General features: G+C 39.3%; 2 protein-coding genes across 3 annotated transcripts in view; both read left to right on the top strand.

Moving 5' to 3' along the window:
* The window catches only part of b3galt10.1 (beta-1,3-galactosyltransferase 10, tandem duplicate 1), a 65,952-nt gene that overhangs the window by 5,003 nt on the left and 45,660 nt on the right, over positions 1-15,289 (top strand). The window contains exon 2 of one of the 2 annotated variants that reach the window (XR_014197670.1): positions 1,605-3,379. Coding sequence is in view for 1 of the 2 variants with exons in the window: in XM_082138307.1 (XP_081994433.1) it covers positions 1,605-2,742 (1,138 nt within the window). In the remaining variant the exon portion in view is untranslated. Of the gene's footprint in view, positions 1-1,604; positions 3,626-15,289 lie in introns of those variants that run through there. The other variant, XM_082138307.1, reaches the window with a different exon arrangement.
* LOC309475513 (beta-1,3-galactosyltransferase 1) lies at positions 10,764-12,538 on the top strand. Its single transcript, XM_082138332.1, has 2 exons — positions 10,764-10,772; positions 11,433-12,538. Exon 2 carries the CDS (start codon positions 11,443-11,445, stop codon positions 12,394-12,396), a length of 954 nt encoding a protein of 317 aa, XP_081994458.1. The 5' UTR covers positions 10,764-10,772; positions 11,433-11,442; the 3' UTR covers positions 12,397-12,538.

Raw genomic sequence — 15,289 nt, 5'->3', positions numbered from 1 at the left:
TCACCCGAAACATTTAGATTCAACATTTAGATTTAGATTTAACATTTAGATTTAGATTTAACATTTAGATTTAACATTTAGATTTATATTTAACATTTATATTTAGATTTAATATTTAGATTTAACATTTAGATTTAACGTTTAGATTTAACATTTATATTTAACATTTAGATTTATATTTATATTTAACATTTAGATTTAGATTTAACATTTAGATTTAGATTTAGCATTTAGATGTAACATTTAATATTTAGATTTAACTATTTAAAATATCTCTAAGTTGACAAATATTGTTGTAAATGTGGTAAAAAGTGACCATCAAAAATTCATACCAGTTTTTTAAACTTTGTTTGAAGCTAAATGTGACAAAATGTTGCTGTTATTTTCAGCGTGAGCCGCTTTACAAGCGGCGCCCCATACAAAGATGTTATTTAATTAGGTACTTTGTAGTAGCCCAGTGTTATTATTAAGTGTACTGTTAAGTACGTTTTTTCTATTAGACAAATTTAAACACACACACGTGAGTCAAACATATATAGTCTGTTATTGAGAAAGAGAGAAAGAGAGAGAGAGAGATTGTTCTTTTATTTCAATAAATCTGTTTTTGAACAATATCATATGAATGGCATCCATTTTTTACTTCTTTTGTCTATTGTTACAACTTACCCCAGCATGTGTTACAACCTACCCTAGTGGGGTAGGTTGTAACAAAGAAACACCATGTATTTGACATCAACTCACGAAGTCTGTGATATTCTTGTAGAGGGTTGAATTGGTTCCACATAGTAAACAGATGTGGGAACTTTGAATTAAAGTTTCAGAACCCTAGCTAAAAAAATAAGCGAGTTAATATGCAAGTCACGTTGACAAAATTGTGTAAACTTGCTAATGTAATTTCGCTAAATCATACAGCCTAAACCTCAGAAAGAATGGGCTATGATAACAGTGTTGTAAAGTGACTGACTAAACATTAAAAATAAATGTTCCAATAGGATAGAAGAACCATTGTTTGTTCCCCGAAGAACATTTCAGTGACGTTCTTAAAATAACCATTTTATCCCCTTTATTGTGAAAAACACAATTATCTAAAGAACCTTTTTTCCACTCTAAATAACCTTTTGTGCAATGGAAAGGGTCCATAAATGTTAAAGGTTCTTCATGAAACCATTTATGCCTATAAATAACCTTAATTTTTAAGAGTGTAGCGACGCTACATGACAGAGATCACATTACCAAAATTTTAAGGCAAAATGTTCCATTCTTTATTGTCAATATCATAGTGATGTAAGACGAACAGCGCACACAGAACCCAGCAAACACAGAACGTTGGCACAATGTACCCAAACTTCTAACAACGTTTTAACAACATGGCCAAAAGGTTGCTAACTACGCTGTGTGGTGAAGGTTGTTACAGCGTTGTTATGTTGACATTGAGCCTTTGGCCAATCTGTTCAAGTTTGATATTGACTCTTTAATTGTCTGTTCATTCATTCAAAATTCCTCTCTCTTGTTGTGCCAATATGTTTCTGATAAAATTATAAGCCTAAATTATATCAATGGAATGTACTTCATTTAATACCTTTACTGTTTTTTGTCTCTCTTAGATGCAGTTTGGCTCAGGATAGAGGTCCACACAGGTGCCACATTAAAAAAGGATTCATTCTGCTGCTCACATTGACATTCTTATTGTCTGCCATCATTTACTTCTCTGATTTCTCTCTCAAGACCACTGTGCCTCCTGGCACCTTGTATAAAAACGTGGTAAATCAGATACGCTCCTATTACGTGGCTATTGAGTTCCCTTCTGGCCGTGATAATCAAACAATATTTTTAGCACCTGCGCCCGCACCCAATGCTCATCAACAAGTCCAACAAAGAGCTACACAAATTTCTACACAAACCACAGACATTTCAGTGCATTATCATATAGCTCATCCAAGCAACTATCAGTTCATTATGGATGAACCTGACAAATGTCAGCAGAATCCGTTCCTGGTCTTGATGGTCCCTGTGGCGCCCCATCAGGTAGAAGCTCGTAACGCCATCCGGAGCACGTGGGGGAATGAGAGCACAGTCCAGGGGAAAGCAGTGATGACTCTGTTCTTGGTGGGTTTGACTGGAGGATCCGACTCTGAAAAAGCTCAACAGCAACTGGAGGAAGAGAGCCGACAACACAGAGACTTAGTGCAGAGCAACTTTGTGGACTCGTACTTCAACCTGACCATAAAGACGATGGTGATCATGGACTGGTTGGCCACTCGTTGCCCTCAAGCCAATTTCAGTATGAAGGTCGATTCTGACATGTACTTAAATCTGGAAAACTTGGTGACTCTCCTATTGGCACCCAACACACCCAGACAGAACTACATCACTGGAGTGGTGATGTGGGACCGGCCCGTTGTCAGAAACAAAAACTCAAAATGGTACGTGTCAGAGGATCTTTACCCTGAACCGAAATACCCCACTTACCTGCTGGGAATGGGATATGTTTTCTCCAATGACTTGCCAGAAAAAATAGTTGAGGCTTCCAAGAAAATAAAGGCCTTTAACATTGAAGACGCATATGTGGGCGCTTGTGTGAAACATTTGGGCATTACACCCTCATCCCCCCCAGACCCTTCACAGTTTAGAATTTATATGGGACAATATAATCGAGAGGATTTTCTCAGGGTCATTACAACAATCCTGGGATCCCCACAGCAGCTAATAGACATCTGGAAGGACGTAAAGAGGCCCACATAAAAGGGACCAAATTTGAGTGTTTAGTCGTTGCCTGAATTTGATTTACATAAGACGCAATACATAATTTTTTTCAGGATATTTTTATAACATTTGTTTTTAAACGACTACTTGAATGTAAAAGTCATTAAGTAAATAGTTATTTATAAATGTATATTTTTACTTATTTTGCCTTTTAGATTATTTCTTTCTAGATTGTCTAATATGTATAATAAATATTATATATAATATTTATAAAGTGTATGTATATGTCTGTGTGTGTGTGTGTGTGTGTGTGTGTGTGTGTGTGTGTGTGTGTGTGTGTGTGTGTGTGTGTGTGTGTGTGTGTGTGTGTGTGTGTGTGTGTGTGTGTGTGTGTGTGTGTGTGTGTGTGTGTGTGTGTGTGCATGTTCATCTCTTGAAAGAGTAATTTTTGAAAATAAGTCAAATTCGAGAATCTTTGCATATAAAATAATACTCAACTTTGTCATGGCATTCAGGTACCAAATTGTGTGGTTACACTTTATTTTAAGGTGTCATTGTTACAGTGTAATTATACATTCAAGTACTGAGTAATATTAATTAACTACATGTACTTACTATAGGGTTAGGGTAGGATTAGGATTTGGTTGAGGGTTAGTTGCATTTAATTATGGATAATGTTCTGTTATTACTATGGTAAGTACATGTAACATATGTAACAAAGACACTGTTAAATAAAGTGTTACCAGATGTGTTTAATGTTCATACTTGTAACAGAGGCTGTCATTCATATTTTAAATTTAGATTTATAAAAGTAAATAAAATACTTTTTTGTTAAAATGTTGTAAAATGTTGATAAAATGTTGTAAAAATGTTGATTTGTCTCCACAAAAATTTTAAAGATTGGCATGCACTGTGTGATTTCAGCAAGGTTGCCAACTCACACTGTACGAGTAAACTGCATGCGATGTAAAGCCAAAGCTCACGTTTTATGTGCTCACACTATACGGTCCAAATGTCGAGCTGCGACTTCTGCTCACACTATACATGTACTATACACTATACACGACATAAATTGATATTACAAATGTTTGCACTGCCAGTATAACACTATAGCGGATAATAAAAGATTAGACAGATTAGCTTACTCCTTATTGAAAATTATTTTAAAACATCTAGGTCTATTATAAAATGAATTATAGGAAAACAATAAAAATTATTAACAGTCTATAATAGGCTATGTCCGGACACTGCAATAATCAGTCATCAATGAAACATACGTTTTCCCTTACTTTCACTATGTATATTGGCCGCAAGAGAAGTATTAATAAAATAAATTAAGAAAGCTATATATCATTATCAGCATATGTTGAAGTAGGATCTAGTATCTCTTGTTGTCTCTGAGAGAATATGCCCCGAAAGCTCATCAGTTTTTACTTTCACTTTCTGTAGTGAATAATTTAATGGGGTTTGAGACATCTTCACCGGCATAACTACCGCGCAAAGTTTGCACATTGCTTGTGTGATATCCACTCCCTCGACATCATGGTTTAAAACGTCTCAGGCTACACATGTAACCGTGGTTCCCTGAGAATAAGGAACGAGATGCTGCGTCCCCTAGGGTCGCAAAGGGGAATGCCTCCGGCATGACTGGTGTCTGAAGCATGAGTCTAAACACGACAATGAACTTGACATTGGGAGGCGGCAGCCTATGACGTCATCACCCCTAGGGGTCACTATGGGGAACGGAATACTCCCGCTGCCACACTGAAGGGATGAGTTAAAACAGTGACCAAGGAGGCTCGCAGAGAGCCTAACAACTTAGACCCAGGCCGAGATTGCAGGACAAAGGCCTTAAGGAGGTCTAGCTACATCCAAAGCCTGTCAGGGAGGCCTAGAGATGGCCTAGCAACTTGACACTAAAATAAAACTGGGGCTCAGCCCAACCTAGAGGAGGCTCAAGTTGGAGAGCCTACGAATCTGGCTCAGAGAATGGAGGCCTCAATAAGCTGACTCTCTAACTACGTTCTATACCCAAGACAGCTCCAAGGAGGCTCAAAGGGAGCCTACAACTCAGAAATGTAAGGGGATGGAGCTCCAGAGGAGCAGAGGCCTAAATGAAGAGACAAGGCCTAGCAACGCTATATCAAAGAGCAGCCGAGGAGGTTCCAGTAGAGCCCAGTAACTCAGCTTCAAGCCCGTCAAGCTCCCTTTAAGGAGGAACACAGAGGGCCTAACGACTCCACGCTGCCCAAGGCGGAGCACTGAGGAGCAGTTTCTATAAGGCAGGAACCAAGGAGGCCTAAATGGAGCCTAACGACTTGACAACACTGCTTGCTATTGCAAAAAACAATTGCAAAAAACAATTGCAAAAAAAAGGGGGACCGAGAGCCCCAAAACAGCTTCCCGAGGAGGCTTGAAGGAGCCTAACCAACTCGCACCATATGCAGGTGAAGCTCAAAGAGCTGAGGCTTAAATAACTCTCTATAGCGAGAGGAGGCCTATGCCATTTCCTAAGGCAGTGGCCAAGGAGGCTCAAAAGCCTCACAATTCAGCACCAGCGGAGGTGAAAACTCACCAAGCGAGAGGACACCTAATAACGTCCTATACAGAACAGCTTCAATGTGGATGCCTCACCCACTGCGAGATAGCTGGCCAGCGTCTCTTCGATCAGAGGCATTGACGCAAACCCATACTCACGCATTCCCTTCACCTCAGCATAATTCGCTTGAGTGTGATGGATGCGGGCTGAATATGGCTTTCCCCAAGATCCCCCCTCCTCAGCATGAAGATCTTGGAGAAAGGGAAGGATCATATGAGCTGGACGGTTATGTCCCGACAGGAAACAGCTCACACTTCTCGCGTTTCCATGGCAGATCTAATCTCAGCGTGGCGCGGGACATAACTTCCAGCAACTTGTCATATGCGGGGCAGGCAGGATAAGAGCGCTCGGAAGCATCATCGATCACATCAGCCTCGTCCTGCTTGTCATGACTCGAAGCCAGGAGCACGCTCGCTCTCGTCAGCCGCAGATGAATGAGAAATATTCATACCTTTCTCGAATTTGTTAGGGAATTTATAGTTAAAGACCCAAGGACCAGATATTATTCATTAAGACCAGGAGTTAGATGTGCAGTCAATTGAAGACAAGAGTCAGAATTATAATAAATTGAAGATTTTTTTTTACTGAAGATAGTTTGTAGTTTCATCAAGCAGGAGTCAGCTTCAAGACTCACGAAGAGTTCGTAGGCTGCTCCTCCTATAGTTACAAAGATCACAGCAATTATACCCTTCACCAAGGTCTAAGCTATGTCATTACTTCAGGTTGAAAGATTCTGATTGGCTAAGAAATAGATAAACATAGTAAATTTCCACACATGGACTGATAAGCAGTAGCACATCTCCATAGTCTGTGCAGTTGCCACCAGGAACCTGAGTTAGGTACGAGTGGGCCTCCGAGGTCACAAGACTGTGTGTCTAGGCGCCAGCATGTCGAAGAAAACAAGTCAGTTAGTATCCAATAATGTCACTTGTTCCTTAACCTGTAACCAAGAATACTAACACACACAGACACACAGCTTCTTCAAGGTTGGATTTGGTCAGGCTCTAACTATAAACAGGAGACTCTTCCCAAAACATCCAGATAACAAGTTCTTTCTCTTAGTGAGAGGACAATGTAATATAGAACCGTAAAGTAAATGCTTTACTGTTTTTCTCGATTGCTTAAACACATTTCTTGAAACTATGCCTCGTATTCTCAAAACAGTAAACACAAATCCATAAAGTCTCACCCAATTCCCCAAACATCCTATTTTCAGGTCAAAATGAAGCTCTACACTCAAAACCATTCACTCTTGCTGAAAAACACTACAACATAGCCTTTGACACCGGAGCAATAAATTCAATACAACATTTCCAAAACTGGTAAGTTATGTTGCTAGTGGTCCCCCCCTTGATCAGTATGTGAGGCAATTTGATGCATTTCTTTTTATTACAGTAGGACAACAGCTACAGTACATGTATGTGTTGTAACAGCACATAGTACAGCTCTCAAAAGATACAGTAGAGAGCAGTCTGAAGTACATCTACCTGTTTTTCTCCCGGAAGGTTCTTGTAATCGAGGCGATGGTGAAGCGACTCAAATTTGGCCTTCCTCGTAGCCCAGCCTCCCTCATAGTCATACCATGGACAAGGACATGGGCAACTAGAGTGGCACGAATTTCATCCGAGACTTGTCTCCTTGCCCTTGTCCTTGCCCTTCACCTTCCTCCTCCTCCTCCATTCCAGTGTCCTCGACCTCCTCCTTCATGTCTTTCTGGATCCATTGTTCCAAAACCCAATGAACTGACTTTGGCCCTTTTATCTATCTATTGAAGGTTCTGATTGGTGTGTGATCAATTTTGACTCTTGGTGTTTCCACTTGGGTAATTGTGTGCTTGGTTGTAGTGTTTACAGTTTTTTTGGATTGCTTAAGCACAATTTTCAAAATAGGGCCCGTGTTTTCAAAACACTACACACAATTAGCACAACCACACACCCAATTAGCAAAACACTACAGATCCTTTGCATAATTAAACACTCTTGTAAAAACTATACACTTCTGTTTAAAAACCACACTTTGTTACCATATGAAACACACACGTTTCACATTACTATACTCTGTTTGCACGAGTTACACTCTGCTGTGATAAACCTAAAACACTTTTAGCACTTCTACTTCCCAATGATTAGAGTAGGCTACCATCAACAAAGTACAAATATAATGTAAATTCACCAAACACTACACAAGACCAATGTTGCAGACTGAAGAAACTCATTTATTTCTCAACACGCCCAAAATGTTGACATGGAGATTCATAATACTGTAACAAAATGTCACTTTACGTATTGTACTGTAAGTTTACTGTAAAAATAAATAAATAAAACTAGACATTGTCTCTTCGCCTAGCTGGATCTGGCCAGAGAATTTCATCAACATCACAGGCAATGTTGTCATTAGACACCTTGGAAAGAAACGTCTTGAATGACGAATCTATCCTTGCATTGCTGCTACCTCCATCTGGTCACAGGCCTCCTCCATGGCTTGGATGAGGGGTACCTCAGCCTGGAGACGGAGATCATATACCTTCCACCGCCATGCCGAGAAAACTGTTCTATAGGGTTGAGGAATGGAGAGTATGGTGGAAGATATAGGACGGTGAAATGTGGATGTTGCTGAAACCAGTTCTGAACCAGAGCAGAGCGGTGGAAAGACACATTGTCCCAGACAACAATGTATTGCATATGATCGATTTGATTTGCTGCTGTTATGTTGTGCAATTGGTCCAAGAATGTAAGTATGAGTGCTGTGTTGTAAGGGCCCATATGGGCATGGCGGTGGAGGACCCCATTCTGTGTAATGGCTGCACAGAGTGTTATATTACCCCCACGTTGCCCTGGGACATTGACTATAGCCCTGTGGCCAATGATGTTTCTCATTTGTCAGATTCTGTCCTCTTTGAGCACCTTCTTGTCTTCCTCTTCCTCTACCTCCAGCATGGCCTCCATCTCTTCCTCTTTTTCTGTTGATTCCTCTTCTTCCTCCTCCTCCTCCTCCTCCTCCTCCACCTCCACCTCCACCTCCACCACCTCCTCCTCCTCCTCCTCCTCCTCCTCCTCCTCCTCGTTGTCCTCCTCGTCTTACTCTTTCTCTGACTCTTTCCATTGTGCTTGAAGACCGATGAACTCACCTGCTGCTTTTTATAGTGCTTATACACCTGATTGGTGTGTCTACAATTAAGCAAACAAGTGTTTGCACACCTGATGACTGTGTTAAACCAATTGGTTGGACGGTGCGGTAATTTGACAGTCAGTGCTTTGGTATTGCAAGGAAGTGACTTCATGATAGATTTTTGTGTGTAATGTATGTTAAGTGTGTTTAGTGTTTTGCAAATCACTGTGTGTAGAGTTTTGCAACAAGTGTGAGGTTGACAATGTGCTTATAGTTGTGCAAATATGGGCTGATGTTTTGCTTCTTGAGTGTAAGGTTTTGCTAAAAGTGTACTACTTTTAATTTTAGTGTGTAAGCAATCCAAAAAAACTGTAAGCAATTAAGAAAAACTGTAACTATGAAATGGTCACTTAAACTACTGGTTCCAATGACCCTTGTGACCTATAGCTGTCATGGTGAACTAGAAGAACATGTATAGGTTTTAACACTTGTTGAATACCTTTCTCAAACAAAAGGAGCACATATTTCATTTCTGGAGGGCGGGCTAAATGAGCCAACACTGTTACTGCATTCCTGGCTTCGACCAGACCCTCAGTCACCTCTCAGATATTTAATACAGAAGAATACATGAAAAGAACATTTCAGTAATTACACTGGTAACTTCTATAGCTAAACAAAATCTCAGAAGTCAATCAACTCATTTGATATTTAGAAGGAAAAATATTGATTAATACCTTGATTCTCCTTGAGTTATCTCACCTTGATCACTCATTAAATATACAATGAAGCAGCAGTGGATTCCAGAATCCACTCCCTTCAAGTTCATCCGCGAGCTCCATCTAAGAGCACCACGACTTCAGTTTCCTACTCGCCTCAGCCGAAGCAGGTCCTGAACCGCGAGGCACAGATGGCTGTACCGATTACCTCGAGAAAAGATACAGACGAGAGCGTTTGGGCGTCTGAAGTTCGAAGTTTCTTCACAGAGAAGCGATCACAGTGCACGCAAACAGCCCCATCAAGGACTTAAGAGTGCATGCTCCTCGCCCATGCAAATGACGCACATATATGGTGTGTGTCATCGGGTGTCATAAAATGCTGACTCGGATGCACACACTGCCTGAAAGACTTAGCGCCAGTGCTAGCCATAATCCCCTTGTTTAGACACACGTTCAAACAAACAGGTATCCTGAAGACAAGAAAGAGGATGACGTATTTCACAGGTGCCCTTTTATACTCACGATCGAACCGGTGATGATGTCATAGGCGGCCACCTGCCAATGCCAAGTTCATTGTCGTTTTTAGACTTATGCTTCAGATGCCAGTCATGCCGGAGACATTCCCCTTAACGACCCTTAGGGGACGCAGTGTGAGTTCCCTTTTGAAAGGGAGCGGAAAAATTTCCAATATTGCGACAAGACATTTTTGCGAATTGCTATATTGCGAAAATGATGGACAATGGTTCACATTTCCCGTGATAATAAAATGAAGCAAATATTAAATAAATGTGTAAATAAAGTAAAAGTGAAAAGTGAAACAAGTACATTCATGATCAAGTACAAATATATATTTTTTTAAAGGCACCAGTGTTTACACGCAGGTATACACAAAAGTGGTTGTTTTCTGAGTTTCCCCTGCCTGTTTCTGAGTGTTAGGATTAAAAAAACTATTTCCTGGATATCTCCATTATCGTGCGATTCTTTGATATATCCACCTGTGACAATCAGCTTACGTCTCATATTCAGGACTTTGATTGTTGTTTCTTTCAATACTTTACAACTCAAATGTTGACAAGGTCACGTTGGAACCTTCATCTTGTGCTTTGCATGTCATGCAAATATATTGGTAAGGTGAGGCAGCAGCTTCCAGACTATCATAATGCCTTAGATCAGTGTTCCCCAACCCTGCTCCTGAAGGACCCCCAACACTGCACGTTTTCTTTGTCTCCCTAATCAAACACACCTGATTCAACTCATCAGCTCATTATCACATGTGGGGGTCCTTCAGGAGCAAGGTTGGGGAACACTGCCTTAGATCATCAAAACATTTAGACATTAAAAGACACTGTATTTAGAACCATCTGAAATATTAAGAGCTATTTTAAGTAACAGTTGGCATCAGAAACACAATGGAAAACACTTTTCGACAGAGGAGAATGATTGAGAGCTGGGTGGTAACATGATCCTTTTGAGTAGCAAATTTATTCTAGATCTTCACAAACTCACTGTTACACCTTGACAGCCTCACCAGGTGTTTTCTAAAGGATACAACAGGTCAGGAAAAAGAACAAGAGGAGGAGCAAACCGGATACAGCGACACTGAGAACTCATGTCCAGTATTGCTGTTACTCTCAAGACAAGATAAGGTATGTGCAAACACTTTACAGATTTGATTTTGTAATGGCTTTAAGCATCTTAGAGTAAATTGCATCTCAGGTTTTTAGAGGAGAAAGGACTGAATTTGCTACAGGAAAATTTAATATGATTTTGTTGAAGAGCCTTCGAGTTTCTAAGCGCAAAATAACCACAGTGTTTTTGCATTTTATCAACTGTGCAACAATGACCCACTTAAAAAAAAAAAAAATCTTTAAAGGGCTAGTTCACCTAAAGTAGGATAGATTCACCTAAGAACAATCTGTCATCACATTCCCATCCTTTGTCTGAACTATTCCTCTAAAGTTTAAATTCAAAATTATGGAGCCCCTAAAGGGACATGGTGATGGAAAAATTATGAGATGGGAGGAAAAAATATATTTCTATGCTTTTGTGTTCGCTCGCAAAACTTTTGCATTCCCCTGAGAAACTTTGCATTCACTCGCAAAACATTTGTGTTCCTCTGAAAAACGTAACGTTTCCTCACAAAACTTTTGTATTCTCCTGAGAATCTTTGCGAAACATTTGCGAGAGAACACAAAAGCATTGACAAATAATTTTTTCCTCCAATTTTTTGGGACGAATTGGACAAATTGGAAATTCAGTCTAGAAATAAAACACATTTTTAAACAAAAACTTTATTTTCTCTTCAGCCTCGTTCAGATGTTCTGTAAGAGTTGGCTACTGGTTATTCTCCTCATCCTACTTAATGTTTTATTGCTGTATTTCACTGCTTCTACCCTCGAAAGAAGAAACGGGCAGAAGGTGGCGAAAAAAATAGGGAACTACCATGTTGCTTACCCTCAAAATTACAGATTTATCCTCGACCAGCCAGAGAAGTGTGAACAACAAAAGCCCTTTGTGGTGGTCATCGTTCCTGTGGCTCCGGAGAACTTCGAGGCACGTAATGCCATCAGGATAACGTGGGGCAGCGAGGAGCTCGTCCGGGACAGAGTGGTGCTGGTTCTGTTTCTTCTGGGCTCGCGAAGTGATAACGAAACACTGCAGGAGCAACTCCAGAATGAGAGCCAGCAGTACCAAGACCTTCTGCAGAGCAACTTCCAGGATTCCTACAGGAATCTGACCATTAAAACCATGGTGATGATGGAATGGCTCAGCAGAAAGTGTCAACAGGCGTCCTACGCGGCGAAAGTGGACGCCGACGTGCTCCTCAACATGAACAACCTAATAAAAATGCTTGTGAGTCTGAAAAAACTACAACATAACTACATTACCGGCCTAGTGTTGTCTGGCAACAGTGTCTTAAGAGATCCATCCAACAAGTTTTATGTTCCTCACAATGTGTATCCTAAATCCATATATCCTCCATATCCTCTGGGAATGTGTTATATCTTTTCGATGGACTTGCCGGAGAAGATCCTACAAGTCTCGAGGCATATTAGACCTATTTTTATAGAGGACGCATATCTTGGCATGTGCTTGAAGCATTTGGGAATTACTCCTAAGAAACCACCAAATATCAGGCAGTTTGTGGTCAAACCGCCACCACAATTCAATCGCTGTTACTATTCTGGACTAATAGCAATACTTACAGACAGCCTGACTCAGCTGATTTCCTATTGGATGGATATCCACTCATCCAGCAAACCTTGCTGAGATGCAAAATTTCTGTAGCTAAAGGTTCAGTTTAATTCATTTTTACAAAAGTAACCTGTTTGTTTTACCTGTTAGCTGTGTATCTCTCCCTCTCTCTCTGTGTGTGTGTGTGTGTGTGTGCTTGTGAGTATTGTTCGACACATTTGCATCCTAAATGATACACTGTTTCTATGAAATTTAAATGTAAAACAACGCTGTCAAAGTTCTGTTTACAGGACTTATGTAAATTTCATTCAGGACATATTTTTTTAAGGCTGAGTGATTAGTTTTTCTGAATTGCAAAAGCACATTTCTTGAAACCATCACTCACTTTTGAGTCATTGAGTGTAAGCGATGACTACTGTGTTAAAAATACAAGTGCATCACAGTGTGAAATGTGTTTTAGTGAGTGGGAATGTGTTTAGAGTTTTGCAAAAAGAGTGCATAAGATTTGCAAACAGTGTTTTAACTACCTGAAATTGTTTAAGGTTTTACAGAAAGAGTGATTTATTCGACAAATTGGTTTAGGCTATTGAGAATTTGGTGCAGAGAATGGGGTTTAGTGTTTTAGCAATTCAGAAAAACAGTAACGACAGAATTTTCCTTTTAGGATGAAATCCCTTTAACCAGGTAAAGCCTAACATTAAATAATATATAGACAGGAAAATGTAATAATTTGAAATGGAACAGTTAATAGAACCTTTAAACACACACACACTTTTTTTTCAACTGCTTACACACATTTTCAAAACTTTGCCTCTTTTTTTTATTAAAACTTTGCCTCAAAATGCCTCACATCTCTTGCAAAATGAAGCACTGCATTGAAAATATCACAAACATCTCAAAGGCAAACATTTGTCATAATATTATTGTGATAAGGTTAGATGTTGTGGGAAGAAGGAGGCGGGAACCGGCGAACATTTAATAACTTTAATAAATAAAATAAATAAACAAATACAAAATGAAAGTAAAAGACAGCAGCCCCTCACGGACGACTGCTGTCACATATAATAAAACAAACAAAACACAACATACATCCAGGCCTGTTCCTCTCTGCCTCTTCACTGTCGTCACTCTTTATGCTTCCGCTCCTCCGTGAGGATGGAGTCAATAATCACACCACCGGCCTCACGCCGTTCTCTCACGGCCCTTGGCCTCGTCCTGCTCGCCACAATTATATTTTGCCATAATATTATTGTAACACCTGCTTTGCAAAATGCAAAATGCAAAATGCAAAACCGATGTGGCTCAGGTTAAATAATCACTGTAGTAGGTCTGGTCAGGACGCAATGAAGATGCACTTAGGTTTCGTTGAGGATTTATTGGGTGTACTTGTGCGTGTGGTTCTATAAGACAAATAGAAACCAATATATCAATACTTAACATTCATAAAATAATTATTAATCAATAACAAAGACATTTCAATAGTTAGAAAGGCATTAGAACATATCCAGAAGTCATATTTGTAATCTTTAACCCGTGACCGTTGCGTTAAAGGGATAGTTCACTTTGAAATTAATTTTTGGTATGTTTTAGCTTACCTCAAGGGCATCCAAGATGTAGGTGTCTTTTTTTCCGCAGTAGTTTCAATTTTGATATTTTTAGGTCAAACCGTTCTTGTCTGTCAGTCATATAATGCAGGTCGATGGTCATTATCTCAAAACACAAGCACAGAGTCCAAATTAAAACAATTCCCCGTCGTCCAAATTAAACAATTCCCCATCGTAAGTACACACAACCCATTCTCACTCCCAGGGCGTCAAAAACTGAAGCATGGTCAAGTGCCTTCCGCGTCACCAAGGAGACGTCGAAGGTACCCCTAGGCGTCACTTCATTGACGAACAAGGAACTCCATTGATTTCAACGGGTACCCCTAGGCGTCACTTTATTGACGAACAAGGAACTCCATTGATTTCAACGGGTACCCCTAGGCGTCACTTTATTGACGAACAAGGAACTCCATTGATTTCAACGGGTACCCCTAGGCGTCACTTCATTGACGAACAAGGAACTCCATTGATTTCAACGGGTACCCCTAGGCGTCACTTTGTTGACGAACAAGGAACTCCATTGATTTCAACGGGTACCCCTAGGCGTCACTTTATTGACGAACAAGGAACTCCATTGATTTCAACGGTTTGCCTTAAGCGTCAGATTAAGACGCAAAAGGCAAATTAGCCTACGTCATCGAAATTTTCTAAAGCTCTGGTAAGAAATAAGGCCTAATAAATTTATGTTTTTTATAGCTAAGTTTGTATAGCTACATAAATGTATTTAATGTCCATAAATCCGCTTTTTAATATTATCTGTAGAAGACTTTTATCTGGGCTAGGCTACCTCCAGCAACTCCAAAGATTTAAAATCCATAACGCATGTGTGTATACATGTATACATACATATACACACATGTACGCAATGTGCATAAAATGTACGAAAAAATATAAAAATACAAATAAATAAATGAATGAATTAATTAATTAATTAATTAATTAATAATAAGGATACAGTAGGCCTAAACAATCATTTAATTATGCATTATAAAAACGCATATATATATATATATATATATATAGCATATATATATATATATATATATATATATAGTATACAGTAGGCCTAAACAATCATTTAATTATGCATTATAAAAACGCATATATATATATATGCGTTTTTATAATGCATAATTAAATGATTGTTTAGGCCTACTGTATACTTCTGGCCTGTTTCTTATTGTAAAAAAAAAAAGAAAAAAAAAAGATTAAAACACACACACATTTATATTTATAGATTTGAGATCTTTAGGCTATTTTTACATTTGATGCCAGGGACATTAATAAATTAATTATCAGCTCGCTATTAATGTTATCTGTAGAATCTGCGATATTACGTGCTTTTACTGTTGTGGTTCTTATGT

The sequence above is a fragment of the Leuciscus leuciscus genome, assembly GCF_965113295.1.
Source record: "Leuciscus leuciscus genome assembly, chromosome: 15".
In the NCBI taxonomy this organism is placed as follows: domain Eukaryota; kingdom Metazoa; phylum Chordata; class Actinopteri; order Cypriniformes; family Leuciscidae; genus Leuciscus; species Leuciscus leuciscus.
The sequence above is the reverse complement of the archived record's forward strand: the minus strand, read 5'-3'. Positions and strand labels throughout refer to the sequence as shown.

Excerpts from the sequence above, each read along its gene's own strand:
- LOC309475513 (XM_082138332.1), top strand. The coding sequence starts at position 11,443 with ATGTTCTGTAAGAGTTGGCTACTGGTTATTCTCCTCATCCTACTTAAT.